Consider the following 13,831-nt stretch of genomic DNA (forward strand, 5'->3'; position numbering starts at 1 on the left):
TTGAAGACATTTATTAGTTTTAAAAACAGTACTGTATATAGGCAGAAGAATTACATTTTAGAATATATGAATGAGTATGGCAGTTGTTGTTTTTAACAGCTGTAAAGTTTAGTTTTTTGTCCAGGGGATGAAACAGAGCAACTTTTTGAGCAGTGTTGTTGCACAATATTTTAGTGATGTTGCTTGGCTGTTGTGCTGCAAAAAAAAAAAAAAAAAAAAAAAAAAAAAAAAAAAAAAAAAAAAATCGGAAACAACATTTTTACAAAAAAAAAAAAAAAAAATTATATATATATATATATATATATATATATATATATATATATATATATATATATATATATATATATATATTTTTATATATATATATATATATATATATATATATATATATATATATATATATATATATATATAAAAATGTAAGTTATTTTGTATAGATGTATACGTGTTGTGTGTGTAGTTACCCCAATGAAACAAAAACAGGTTTTAGTAATGAATACTTTTTACTTAAGTACTGTACATATTTCAGGCAGTACATCCTTACCTTTACTTAAGTACAAAAGTGTAGTCAGTACTTCAACTTTTACCAGAGTAGTTTTAAACATGAGTATCTGTCTTTCTACTTGAGTAAAGCATGTGTGTACTCTCTGCAAAGTTATGCAAAGTCACTTGTTTGTGCTCAGAGAATGTAGTGCTAGAGTATGAGTGCAAAGGTCTTTGTACACTGAAGTATAAAATTTTTGTATGCGTTTTTTTACAGTCATATGCAAAAATGTGTCACATAAACAAACCTTGCACACAGAGTGGAAAGTATATTAATTAATCTATTACGAAAAATGCTAAACATTTTGGAGTGAGTTTAAGCAGTGATTTTTTTGTTCTTCTCTCTTCTCCAAAGAAGAAAAAGGAAAGGCTGCATATTGTGTAATATGTACTGTGCATATAGAAGGAGAGTTCATTTCAATATCAAACAGCTGCACTATGATTATCCCAAAATGCAAAGTTTATGTCAGGAGATCAGTGGAATTTTAATTAATTGCTTGTGATACTTCACACATTCACATACTGTACATCAACAAATCCTGAACAGAGACTGGCAGTACCTATAGACATTATAATAGATGGCAGCCACCTTGATGTGTAGAAGCAATGGAATGAAAGTGGACCATGCATTCTATTATAATGTCTAGGCAGTATCTAGGCAGTATGTCAAATGTATGAAAACACTCTAAGCAGCAGCAGGGCAGAGCTGCGCAAGTCACTAAATTCAGTCATAAGTTCCCCTTCGGGGGGAACTCCAGCACTATAAGTGGATTTGATTGTAAAATCCACGCATTGGGAGGTTCGGTTCAGAAGCTACTCGTCTGAAAGAGTATTGAACGGGCCAATTAAGAATGAATTGGCAGCGCAAGCCTGCGCAGGTGAGCGGCATAAGCAATCAACTGAGTATATAAGCTCACCTGGCGCCAGCAGACGCTATCCTTTTCGCTTCAGAGCCTTTTCTGATCGAGCTTATGAGGGTTCCTCCTGCTGATCTACAGCCATTTCGAGAGAACGATTTCATCCCGGTCCAGAGCGAGTCCACGCAGCGGCAGACGGTCGAGCTGGGTATCTCCCTTGCCTGGCGTCCCTTTGGGTCCGGTCCTAAAAGAGCAACACAGTCGTGCAGCACGTCCTTTTCAGGATGGCGCTTCGACTGTGCGTTTCTGGTTGCGGGGGTTTCCTGGCTCCGGATGATGGACACGATCACTGCATTACATGTTTGGGGGTCCAGCATGTTAATGTGGTGCTCGGGGGCGGTTCATGTCGTCACTGCGATGCCATGACCGTTGCGCAGTTGAGATCGCGGTTAGCTTTCGTAAGAGAGCGAGCCACCCCAGTTGCCTCCTGCTCTGCAGCGGGCGCTCGGGCAGATCTGAGGGCTTCAGCGAGAGACAATCCGCCGCCCACGGGCTCGCGGACCTCTCGCTCCTCCAAGCGCTCCATCCAAGCTTCGGGTACTGAGAGTGATCTGTCTAATCAGATGGTAGCTCTCACGCTCGCTGACACCGGAGATCAGATGTCCTCCGCGGCATCGGAGGACGGGCTTTCATTGTCCGACGATGATCCGGACCCGCTCGCCCCCTCTGGGCAAGCGAGCGCCGTCAAAACGGATCCTGAAGCGGACATGTTGGCCGTGCTTTCTCGGGCTGCTTCGGCCGTCGGGTTGGAGATGGTTTATCCCCCAGCCCCGCGGCCGGACTGACTAGATGGGTGTTACGTAGAGGATCAGAAGGCGAAGCCTTCGAAGCCTCTCGTCCCCTTCTTCCCGGAAGTGCACAGTAGGCTCACGCAGTCCTGGAGGGCACCTTTCTCTGCCCGCGCTGCGTCCGCCTCCGCCCTCACCACCCTGGATGGTGGAGCTGCCAGGGGGTATGAGGCGATCCCGCAGGTGGAGCGCGCCATTGCGGTCAATCTTTGTCCGCGTGGAGCCCCTGCTTTGCGTGGTCCGCCCCGTCTCCCGTCCAAAGCCAGTAAGTTTTCTGCCTCCCTCGGAGCTAGAGCTTACAAGGCTGCGGGCCAGGCAGCTTCCGCCTTGCATGCGATGGCCACCTACCAGCGCTACCAAGCGCAGGCGCTGGCTGAGCTGCACGAGGGTGGGTCTAACCCAGGCTTGTTACACGAGCTGCGTACCGACTATGCTCTCCGGACCACTAAGTCCGCCGCCTGCGCACTGGGGAGGACGATGTCCACACTTGTGGTCCAGGAACGCCACCTCTGGCTAAACCTGGCAGATATGCGCGATGTCGACAAAGTTCGCTTTCTTGACGCGCCCATATCCCAGGCTGGCCTGTTCGGCGACACCGTCGGTGAATTCACCCAGGAGTTCAAGGCGGTGAGCGAGCAGTCGGATGCGATGGGCAAAGTCATCTATCGGCGGGGCCGTAAGCCCGCTCCATCCCCGGCCGAGCCACCTCCGCTGTTCCTCGCCGAGGGCGCCCGCCAACGGCCGATGCCCCGCCCCCGCCTCCGGCGAAGCGAGCGCGTTGAGCACGCCGAAAGCCGGTAGCCCCTCCTGCCCAGGGCGCCGCTAAGTCCGGTAAACGGACCGCGAAGCGTCCCTGAGACAGGCCATCCGGAAAAGAGGAGACTTGCTCTTTCCCCGCTGGAGGACGGGGCCCAAAATCCAACGGTACTTTTCAGTGCCACCAAAGTTTCGATCAAAGAGCATTTTCTCCCTTCCCCGGATGTGACAGCTCAAGCCCCGCCAGTCTGGGACGCGCTGCCTCTCAGCTCGCAGGGCTTGCATGCTCTGCCAGCGGCTCTCGGGTGCTGGGGGGACGGTCTCCCTTCTCCCAGCCCCCAAGCCCCCTCTCAGGAGTCAGGGTGCGGAGCCAGAGCGAAACGCTCTCCTCCAGCTCTTCTGTGGGACCCTCGCGCTCCCCAGATCAGCACACCTGATCCTCGCTGCCCCTCCGCGGGTACGTCAACGATTGCTGCGATGACGTCATTAGCGAGGGCTCTGCCTGCCTGGTTAGCGCGGGCCAGCCCCTCGCGGTGGCTCATATGCACGATCAGACTCGGCTACGAACTACAGTTCTCCAAACGGCCTCCCAGGTTTACGGGCGTGTATTTCACCAGGGTCAATCCCCTGTCCGCCCCTGTCTTGCGAGAGGAGATTGCTGCCCTCCTGGCGAAGGGTGCAATCCAGCCGAGATGGAGAGCGGGTTTTACAGCCCGTACTTCATCGTACCCAAAAAGAGCGGTGGGTCATGGCCAATCCTAGATCTGCGCATTTTGAATCGCTGCCTTCACAAGCTGTCGTTCAGAATGCTTACGCAGAGGCGCATCCTCCGATGCGTTCGTCCTCAGGATTGGTTTGCAGCCATAGACCTGAAGGACGCGTATTTTCATGTCTCCAATCTTCCACGCCACCGTCAGTTTCTGCGGTTTGTGTTCGAAGGTCGAGCATGGCAGTACAAGGTCCTCCCCTTCGGGCTCTCTCTGTCTCCGCCGGTCTTCACCAAACTCACGGAGGGTGCCCTAGCGCCTCTGCGGCTTGCGGGCATCCGCGTACTCAATTATCTCGACGACTGGCTGATTTTAGCCCACTCTCGGGAGCAATTGACTGCGCACAGAGACGAGGTGCTCCGGCATCTCTGCCTATTGGGGTTGCAGGTCAACTGGGAAAAGAGCAAACTCGCCCCGGTGCAGAGGATCTCTTTTCTCGGGATGGAGCTAAACTCGGTCACCATGGTAGCGCGCCTCTCCGGAGAGCGCGCTCGCCTGCTGCTGAACTGTCTGAGAGAGCTCGACAGCAAGTTAGTGGTCCCACTGAAATATTTTCAGAGGCTCCTGGGGCATATGGCTTCCGCTGCGGCCGTCACGCCGCTCGGATTGCTCCATATGAGACCACTTCAGCACTGGCTTCAAGATCGAGTTCCGAGACGCGCATGGCATGCGGGCACACACAGAGTCTCTGTTACTGCGCTGTGTCGCCGCATCCTCAGCCCCTGGAACGACCCCTCGTTCCTGCAGGCCGGTGTGCCTCTGGGACAGGCGTCCAGTCATGTTGTTGTTTCGACAGATGCTTCCAGCACAGGCTGGGGAGCCGTGTGTCACGGGCATGCAGCTGCGGGCCTGTGGGTAAGTGCCCAGCTGCATTGGCACATCAATCGCCTAGAGCTGTTGGCAGTGTTCCTTGCTCTCCGCCGTTTTTTTTCCGGCGCTGGGGCAGCAACACATGCTGGTCAGGACGGACAGTACGGCGGTGGCGGCGTATATCAACCGCATGGGGGGGTATGCGCTCTCGCCGCATGTCTCAGCTTGCCCGCCGTCTGCTCCTCTGGAGTCACCCGCGGCTGAAGTCGCTGCGCGCCATTCACATCCCAGGTATGCTCAACCGTGCAGCCGATGTGCTCTCACGGCAGCAGATTCACTCTGGAGAATGGAGACTCCACCCCGAGTCTGTCCAGCTGATATGGGCACGATTCGGGGAGGCCCAGATCGATCTGTTTGCTTCCCCCGAGAACGCTCATTGCCAGTTGTTTTATTCCCTGACCGATGGCTCTCTCGGCACGGATGCACTGGCCCACAGCTGGCCTCGGGGCGTACGCAAGTATGCGTTTGCCCCAGTGAGCCTGATCGCGCACTTAATGTGCAAGGTCAGGGAGGACGAGGAGCAGGTTTTGTTAGTTGCGCCCCTCTGGCCCAACCGAACCTGGATATCAGAGCTCTCCCTCCTCGCGACGGCCCTCCCTTGGCAGATCCCTTTGAGAAAGGACCTACTTTCTCAGGGACAAGGCACCGTCTGGCACCCTCGTCCCGATCTCTGGAGCCTCCACGTGTGGTCCATAGACGCGAGGAAGACTTAGGTAACCTGCCGCCCGCGGTGGTTGATACCATCACTCAGGCTAGAGCCCCCTCCACGAGGCGCGCCTACGCCCTGAAGTGGAGTCTATTCACTGAGTGGTGTGTCTCTCGCAGAGAAGACCCCCGATCTTGCCAGATCAGTGTCTCTCTTTCCTTCAAGAGAAGCTGGACAGCAGGCTGTCGCCCTTCACTCTCTAGGTTTACGTTGCTGCCATCTCCGCTCACCATGACGCGGTGGCTGGCGGCACCGTGGGAAAGCATAACCTCATCATCCGGTTCCTCAGAGGCGCTAGGCGAATTAATCCAACTCGCCCCCCTCTCACGCCCTCTTGGGATCTCGCCCTCGTTCTCACGAGCCTGTGATTTGATCCCTTCGAGCCACTCGAAACAGTATCTTTAAGATTTCTGTCCCTGAAGACAGCTCTGCTGGTCGCATTGGCCTCCGTTAAGAGGGTTGGGGACCTGGAGGCATTTTCGGTCAGTGACTCGTGCCTGGAATTCGGGCCGGGATTTTCTCACGTTATTCTGAGACCCCGCCCGGGTTATGTGCCCAAAGTTCCTACCACTCCTTTTAGAGATCAGGTAGTAACCCTGCAAGCGCTGCTCCCCGGAGGAGGCAGACCCAGCCCTGTCCTTACTTTGTCCAGTTCGCGCTCTGCGCATTTATGTGGACCGTACTCAAAACTTTAGATCTTCTGAGCAGCTCTTTGTCTGTTATGGTGGACGGCAGCAGGGAAGTGCCGTGTCTAAACAACGTTTATCCCACTGGATTGTGGAGGCCATTTCATGTGCTTATTTGAGCAGAGGCCAGCCGCGCCCCCCATTAGTGCATGCGCACTCCACTCGGAGCGTTGCATCCTCTTGGGCGTGTGCGCGTGGCGCTTCTTTAACAGACATTTGTAGAGCTGCGGGCTGGGCGACACCCAACACATTTGCAAGATTTTATAATCTGCGAGTGGAGCCGGTTTCCTCAAGGGTGTTAGATACCTTTGGTGATTGAGGAAACAACTCGGTAGGTGTTGTACACGCTTGCGGTGCCTTTTTTTCCCTAACACGGAGAGATGTGCACCCTCCTGTCTGTCAGTAAAGTTGTAGGTCTGCCCGCTGGTCAGCCCGCGTTTTGGGTATAGGTGCCTGCTATGGCCGATCCCCACTGGTGATCCCCATATGCTTTTTCGCCACGGTTAGGTTCCCCCCCTGGGCGGACCCGTGCTTTCCCTATCTGCTAACCACCTTCTTATGCGCACTCCCCCTTCTCAGGGTTAGTCCATATGTAATTCCATTTGTTTCCCCCTATTGGGTGCGGATGGTCTCCGCAGCGTCCTCCCTACTGGGATGGCACGCTTCCCAACGTACTGTCGTGTATTCCTAGAATTATCTAGACGCTAGCGACTCCCAAAAAAGATACCTATTCCGTAAAACTTCTTTTGAAGTAGGATAAGTTAGGGACAAGGGCACGTTGGAGGACCACGCCTCTCGTGATCTGGGTGCGTCACGCTTGCCTGACCGCTCTCTCATGGTGGGTGTTGGTAAGGTGCAGTCATTATGGCGCTTTCAATGGGCTCTCAATGCGTGGATTTTACAATCAAATCCACTTATAGCGCTGGAGTTCCCCCCGAAGGGGAACGTTCGAGGTTACTAAAGTAACCCTTCGTTCCCCGAGGAGGGGAACGGAAGCACTATACTCCGTCGCCATAATGACTGTCCCTTAGCTGTTAAAAGTCTCTTCAGCTTAAAAAGGATAGCGTCTGCTGGCGCCAGGTGAGCTTATATACTCAGTTGATTGCTTATACCGCTCACCTGCGCAGGCTTGCGCTGCCAATTCATTCTTAATTGGCCCGTTCAATACTCTTTCAGACGAGTAGCTTCTGAACCGAACCTCCCAATGTGTGGATTTTACAATCAAATCCACTTATAGTGGTGGAGTTTCCCCCGAAGGGGAACGAAGGGTTACTTTAGTAACCTCGAACGTTCTCAACTGTCCGCCACATTCTTTCTTTTTGTTTTGCACTGTGTTTATTATAAAGTTATCTGTAGCTCAAATGACGGCATTCTGTATTTAGCTTTTTTACTTGTAAGGTGGCTCTGAACTGTCAAAACACTTTTCAAGAGTTCCCACTTAGATATGCTTAGCGTTTATAGCAGGTTTGGCATGCTGTCCTAGGAAAGAACCCTGAGCTTGGAGATACTTATGTCCAAGGCTCCTGCCCGGTCAATAAGCATATAAGGAGATCCGAGATCAGGTAGGTCTCGATAGCTCCCCATTAAAAAGGGAGGAAAAGGAGGAGATGGGGTGAAAGGCGGGATTCTTCCAAAACGAAGATAGAGCAGTAGGAAGAAAACCATCCATTTATAAAAAGCTTGGATCACTCTGATTGGATTATTACTGATTACAGATGAGTGCTCAATCATATCACATGCTCCTCTAGTTAAGTTTGTGAAACTTCACTTCAAATCACTTTTTCGAATGCAAAAATCAGACAGATGAAAGAGGCAGTGTGTCAATATGACAAAAATTTCAATAACCTTCAATAATAAAACCTGATTTAAGTTTAGTTTAATAAATACAGTACCAGTATAGGCATCCACATCAACAGATAATCACATTCCTTTTATCATAAGCTCATTCTTCAGTGCACTACTTTCTGATCATTAAAGCAACACCCTGTACGTTTTTCAACCTTAAAATAATGTACTTAAAATTATATCGGTGGTAAAATAACTTTGAATCATTTTTCAGAGACTATTATGTATGGGACTATGTAAGATATTGACAGGGACTTTATCAGTAACTGTTACAGTTCATATGGACAGTTTCTTCTTTCTCCGGATCATAACATGTCAGTGTAATCAAAACTGTTGCCTCGTTTTGTGTAGTTTGCAAAATATGTGTTTAATTGCGTGTTATAAGTTGTAATCGCTCCACAAGGCTTGTAATCACTTATCTTTTATAGATCAGTCCTTGTAGTGTATCTGTCAAAATAAATCTTTATGGGGTATTCACATATTGCATCCAAAACCATGTTAAAAATGTGGCACATGCTTCTTCCTTTACTGAATTAAATGTGTTTCTGAACTCTCGATCCTCTGCTGCTAATCTTTGCTATGGCCACCATTAGCTGTTCCTAAAAATGTGTGGTGCGGTCAATTTTCAAAATAGTTAAACTTTTGCCACAGTGTCGATTAATGCTGAATGTGTGTCATTGCTTATACTTGTGGTTAGGGTTAAGAGTAGAGTAATATGCTGGTGTTTAACTGCATTGCTTTATTGCATTCCTGCAGTGAGCTCTCACATACTCTGTGCTACTTCATAGCCATGGTGGGCATTTCTCTCTGTCTCACGCTGAACGCAGTCGACCAATTACAACAGACTGGGTCATTAAATCAATCAGCGCTGATTGGCTTCAAGCAAAAGAGAGGTTTGGGAACAAATGAATGGCTAAACAAATCATGTCGTAGGGTTAAAATAAATGCATATAAAATACAATGAAAGTATTTTATATCCTTGCATGCATATCAGCCTGTTGATGGGGACCCCCAAAACCAAAATATTAGCTTTTATAATGCAAAATAGGGGCTCTTTAACTAACATTAACTATTACAACCTTATTGTAAAGTGTTACAAAAAAAAAAAAAAAAAAACTACTAATCTAATTAAAATCATTTCAAAAAATCAAAATGAAGATTTTATTTGGTCAGTTTGGTTTGTATAGCCCTATGTTTTTCATAATGGATCACAAGACCTGGCAATGGTTAAAAGAATATAGAATTTACTGTACAGCATAGCACCGAATATCACAGACCTTTGATGAATAAATCAAAACTACAGCATCCAAAATCAAATCATGATATGGACTAACGTCTGTGAATACTGCAATAGTAGTTGTAGAATAGTGTAAAACTACAATTTAAAAATTAATTTAGCATGTTTTCAATGTCTTGTATCCAGCAACCCACTAAACATTGTTTTAAAAGATAAAATGAAAGTCATTCTAGATAATTCATTACATTTGCTATGGAAAATTAAAAGAAAATGGTGTCATATAGCATCCCATTCTGCATTCTGGAATTAAACCAAACATTTCAGAAATTGTAGCAGGTGAAGAAAGAAATTTCAGCATTTGCATACTGTTCACATTATACATGCTGAACACCAGTGTGCTATTTTAGGCTTACTACAGAAATAAAACTCTACTCACGTCATTTCCTCAAAGACTTTGATCTTCTCACAGCCCTCTGGAGGCTCCCGTTTGAACATGTAACTGTTGTTGGGCTTTGGAGATGAAGCGAACTTAGGAAGAGGAGAACTGCTGCCACTGTCTGCAGGAATACAAACACAAATCCACAATTAAGCTTAGTTTAATGAAAACAGTAACAATATGAGCATCCACATTAACAAATCATCACTTTATTTTTATTATAAGCCCATTCTTCGGTTATGACGTGCACTACTTTAAATGCCTACATTCATTAGAGCAGCAGCATGTACGTTTTTCAACCTTAAAATAATGTAACAAATTATATTGGTGGTAGAATAACTTTTAAGTAGATGAATCCTGCTGAATTCTGTGTGATTTGCTTTGTTGGTAACAGGAAATTGTGCTTTCAACCAAAAGGGGAAGCTGCAAGAGAAAGTTGCTTAGTATCGCTTCAAATTTATTATGCCCCGTTTTACGAGATGTAAAATGAATCTCTGAAGTTCCTTGAGTGTGTATGTGAAGTTTCTGGGTAAAATTCTCCACAAATAATTTTTGAAACTGCTCCTTTTTTTGATCCACACTATGCTGTTTTGGTGACTGTTGCTTTAATTTTAAATGAGATTGTGTTACCAGCCCTTTTTTTTAAAGGATGCGGGGTTAAAAACATCTACATGCATGTTTTACTAATGTAGTCTCTTAGAAAAACAAAAAAAAAACTGTCAATAGAAACAGCTCAGATAGTGGCAGTCTATGGAGGCTACGCCGTTCATTTGTGCATCTTAAAACTCAAAATTTATAATGCCTCTTTATCTCTGACATTTTTGCCAGGTACTGCGTAGGGATACCTATGCTAATAAGGGGTACATCGTCACTAATGGGCAGTACAAAGACACTAATGACATGTACAAAGAAAGTTTTTATGAAGTGTAATTAAAAAAAAAATCTAAGTTTTTTACCATTGTGTAAAATTGTATGCCTATTATGCATATAATATTGCCACATAACTATTTAAACCTCTAATAAAACCACTCATAAACCACTTATATGTTCTATAATTGTTATAACAGTATAAGGCCTTACTATAATATAATATAATATAATATAATATAATATAATATAATATAATATAATATAATATAATATAATAATTGTTGTAATGTGGATCGTTTTAATTTTAGAATGATTTTAGAACTACTGTACTTTTGAAAACACACATTAACATTTACAGTAAAAAATGTTGTGCATGAAATCTAGCGTGTAAGACAATTAATGTTAATCATCCAAAGCATACAAATAACATTATAGCAAATTATATTAATGAATAAATATATAATGCATTCCCAATTTGTCTTTTTGCTTTAATTCATCAAGGCTAGAATTTTAAAATAAATGTTCTTTGTAGTAAATGGTACAACAATTTCTGTTGGTTTTAAAAATTTTCAGTCATTTTTTAATGTTCTGTGAGGTTCTAATGTTATGTAATGTTCTGCACAAGTGAGGGAATATTTATTTTATTTTTTTTTTTGGTGAAAACTGGTAATCTTTGGTTACCATTTTTATCTCACCGCCTACTACTTATGTTAATCCCTACAGGTTTCCCACATTGTTCAAATCATCTTGTTTGTGTTCATCAAAAAAATAAAAATAAACTAATAATGGTCTAGTAAGTTGAGTAAATATCAGGCCAGTTTTCATTTGTGGGCAAACTACTTCTTTAACAGTTTAAATAATTTTTTATATTAATATTTTCTTTTTGCTGGTTCGAGATTCGGCTGGGTCAGTTGGCATGTCTGCATATATGTCTAAAGACATGTGTACAGGTGAATTCTGTAGGCTAAATTGTCCGTATTGTATGAGTCTGAATGAGTGTGTGTAGATGTTTCCCAGTGATGGGTTGCGACTGGAAGGGAATCCGCTGCGTAAAACATGAGCTGGATAAGTTGGCGGTTTATTCCGCCGTGGCGACCCCGGATTAATAAAGGGACTGAGTCGAAGAGAAAATTAATGAATTAATGATTTTTTAACTTAAACTTAGCTACAGTTTCAATTACCTCAATTAGTACTGATATTACATTTGCTGTGCTACTAAATGAGACGCTGGTGCCATGAGCAGTGTTGAGGAATGTTAATTTGGAAAGTTAAGCATTACAACATTGAGTTACTCTCCATAAAAGTAACTAATTGCGTTACTTAGTTATGTTTTATGGTTAGTAATGCGTTACGTTACTTTTGAGTTACTTTTCATAGCTGCTTGAGACTCGATCTCTTACAGAACTTGCAGGGTATTTTTTTTTTTTTAATAGAAGAGCTCGGCATTTAACAACACACTGTACAACATACACCTTCATTAACCTTTAAAAAAACATATCAATAAAATTAGAATAATGTTACCTTTGGAGAACTTACTGATGCTAAACATACAGATTAATGAAAGTTGAAAGTAATGCGTTTGCTACTCTTGTATTTTTGTCTTATTAGTTCAGTAATGTCCATTGAGACTATCCCCTTTACTTCCATGTGTTTAAAACAATGAGAATACTTCCATCACAGAAATGTAAGACTCTGTTATCTTGGTTTTTGTCTGTTCCCGCGGGGAGCTCATTTTCTCACTGAGTATGATTCAACGTGATTACACTAATTTTAATTCAGGAAATTATTTTCAAAAGCGTATTAATTAATCTAAAAAAGTAACTCAAGTTACATTCTTAAAAAACGAACTCAAATATTATTACTTAATTTTTTTTAGGTAATTTGTTACTTTACTCGTTACTTAGAAAAGTAATCTTATTACGTTACTCGGGTTACTTGTAAAGCCTGATTTATACTTCAAATGCAACGTGCGCAGCTGTGCATTTATACTTCTGCGCGCTGTCTCTGTTGGTCTGCATTAACGCTTCTGAAATGCTAGTTGGTAGTGAGGTGTAAATGTTCCTCTGTGTCGAGTTTCTTCGCTGTTGTTTTGCTTTTCCTGAACACTTCCGGAATGTACAAGTGGCTCAAACTCGCTCATTTTGAGGCAGGAACCGGCGGACGTGCACCAACTTTAACTATGAGGTAAACACAAAACAAAACTTTCCATCCGGAGCTCCTTCACGGGACTCCACACTTGTAAACAATCGCTCCATCAGGCTCGCACCATTCACGGGGCTTTCGGTCCCGCCCAGACTCGTCAGCGCTACCAAGCCCACCATTCACAGAGCTTATGCTACGCGTCGTTGCGACGTATAGTTACAACTTTTGAAAGGTGCACGTCAGCGACGCCAACCGCGTAGCATACGCCGGCGTTTGACGCGGAAGTATGAATCAGCTTTAATGCGTTAGCCCAATACTTGCCATTGTAGGTCTTCTCTCACAGGCCTGCTTATACACTTGTGGGATTTATATTTATGTTTTTTCTCAACCGTGCACCAGTATTAAATTAATTCAAATTATAATATCAACTATTTTAAATGTTGGGCAAGTATCATGTTTAAACAGTGGTCTTTAGGTTTAACCTTTATCTCTGTCATCCAGCATCTCGTCGGTGGAGTACGGGCTGCCGTCATGTGAGCGTGGTGGGCATGCGGGCGATGGACAGGGTGACAAGCTGGAGCAGCTGCTGGAGCGCCCCGGGACTGATGGCGTCTGAGTGTCTATACCACGACTACTGCTGCTGCGCTGTTGAGGGGGAAATGGAGCCCTTCGTCCGTCAGGAACCTCCAGTGCCTGTATGACAGTAGGACAGAGAGATGTTCTGTGATGACACTAATGTACAAAAACTGGAGGAAACGCAGCAAAAAAATCAAAAGGTTTATTATTTTTTTTACAAGTCTTTTTTTTTTTGATAATGCTAAAATAAGAGGTGTTTTAAAAAATAATAATAATAGATACAATATTTTATTTTAGCCATTTTAGCAAGTCAACATGCTAAAATCCTATTTATCCTCCTCCTCAGATACATCTTTATACAGTAAAGACTGTCTGACTGAATAAAATTGAGACTGTCGAGTCTTCAAAACATTAACTAAAGCTACTAGTGCAAGACATTTAAAAACATCAGAGCTTGTTCTGGAAAACATCTGCAGTGTACAAAGACCCAAACGTCTTTAAAAGGTATGTTTTACAATCCTTCTAAACCCTAAACATCATAAAGCAAGGCAAGTCAAGTTTATTTATTTAGCACATTTCATACACAATGGTAATTTAAGGTGCTTTACATAACAAGAATTAAAGAAACATAAAATACAACACACATAAGAAGTAAAAATAACAAAGAATTAAAAATAATGATAAAAAGTGTA

The 13,831-nt window shown here is 44.5% G+C and overlaps 1 protein-coding gene across 2 annotated transcripts in view; it reads right to left on the bottom strand.

Moving 5' to 3' along the window:
* Positions 1 to 13,831, bottom strand: part of glcci1a (glucocorticoid induced 1a) — a 75,144-nt gene that overhangs the window by 1,954 nt on the left and 59,359 nt on the right. For both annotated transcript variants that reach the window (XM_087294073.1, NM_001079950.1), the window contains 2 exon segments: positions 13,046 to 13,256; positions 9,552 to 9,672 (listed from right to left, as the gene is read on the bottom strand). In XM_087294073.1, the coding sequence (XP_087150199.1) occupies positions 9,552 to 9,672; positions 13,046 to 13,256 (332 nt within the window).

This window comes from Danio rerio, chromosome 19, assembly GCF_052040795.2.
Source record: "Danio rerio strain M-AB ecotype USA chromosome 19, GRCz13ab, whole genome shotgun sequence".
Taxonomy (NCBI): Eukaryota; Metazoa; Chordata; class Actinopteri; order Cypriniformes; family Danionidae; genus Danio; species Danio rerio.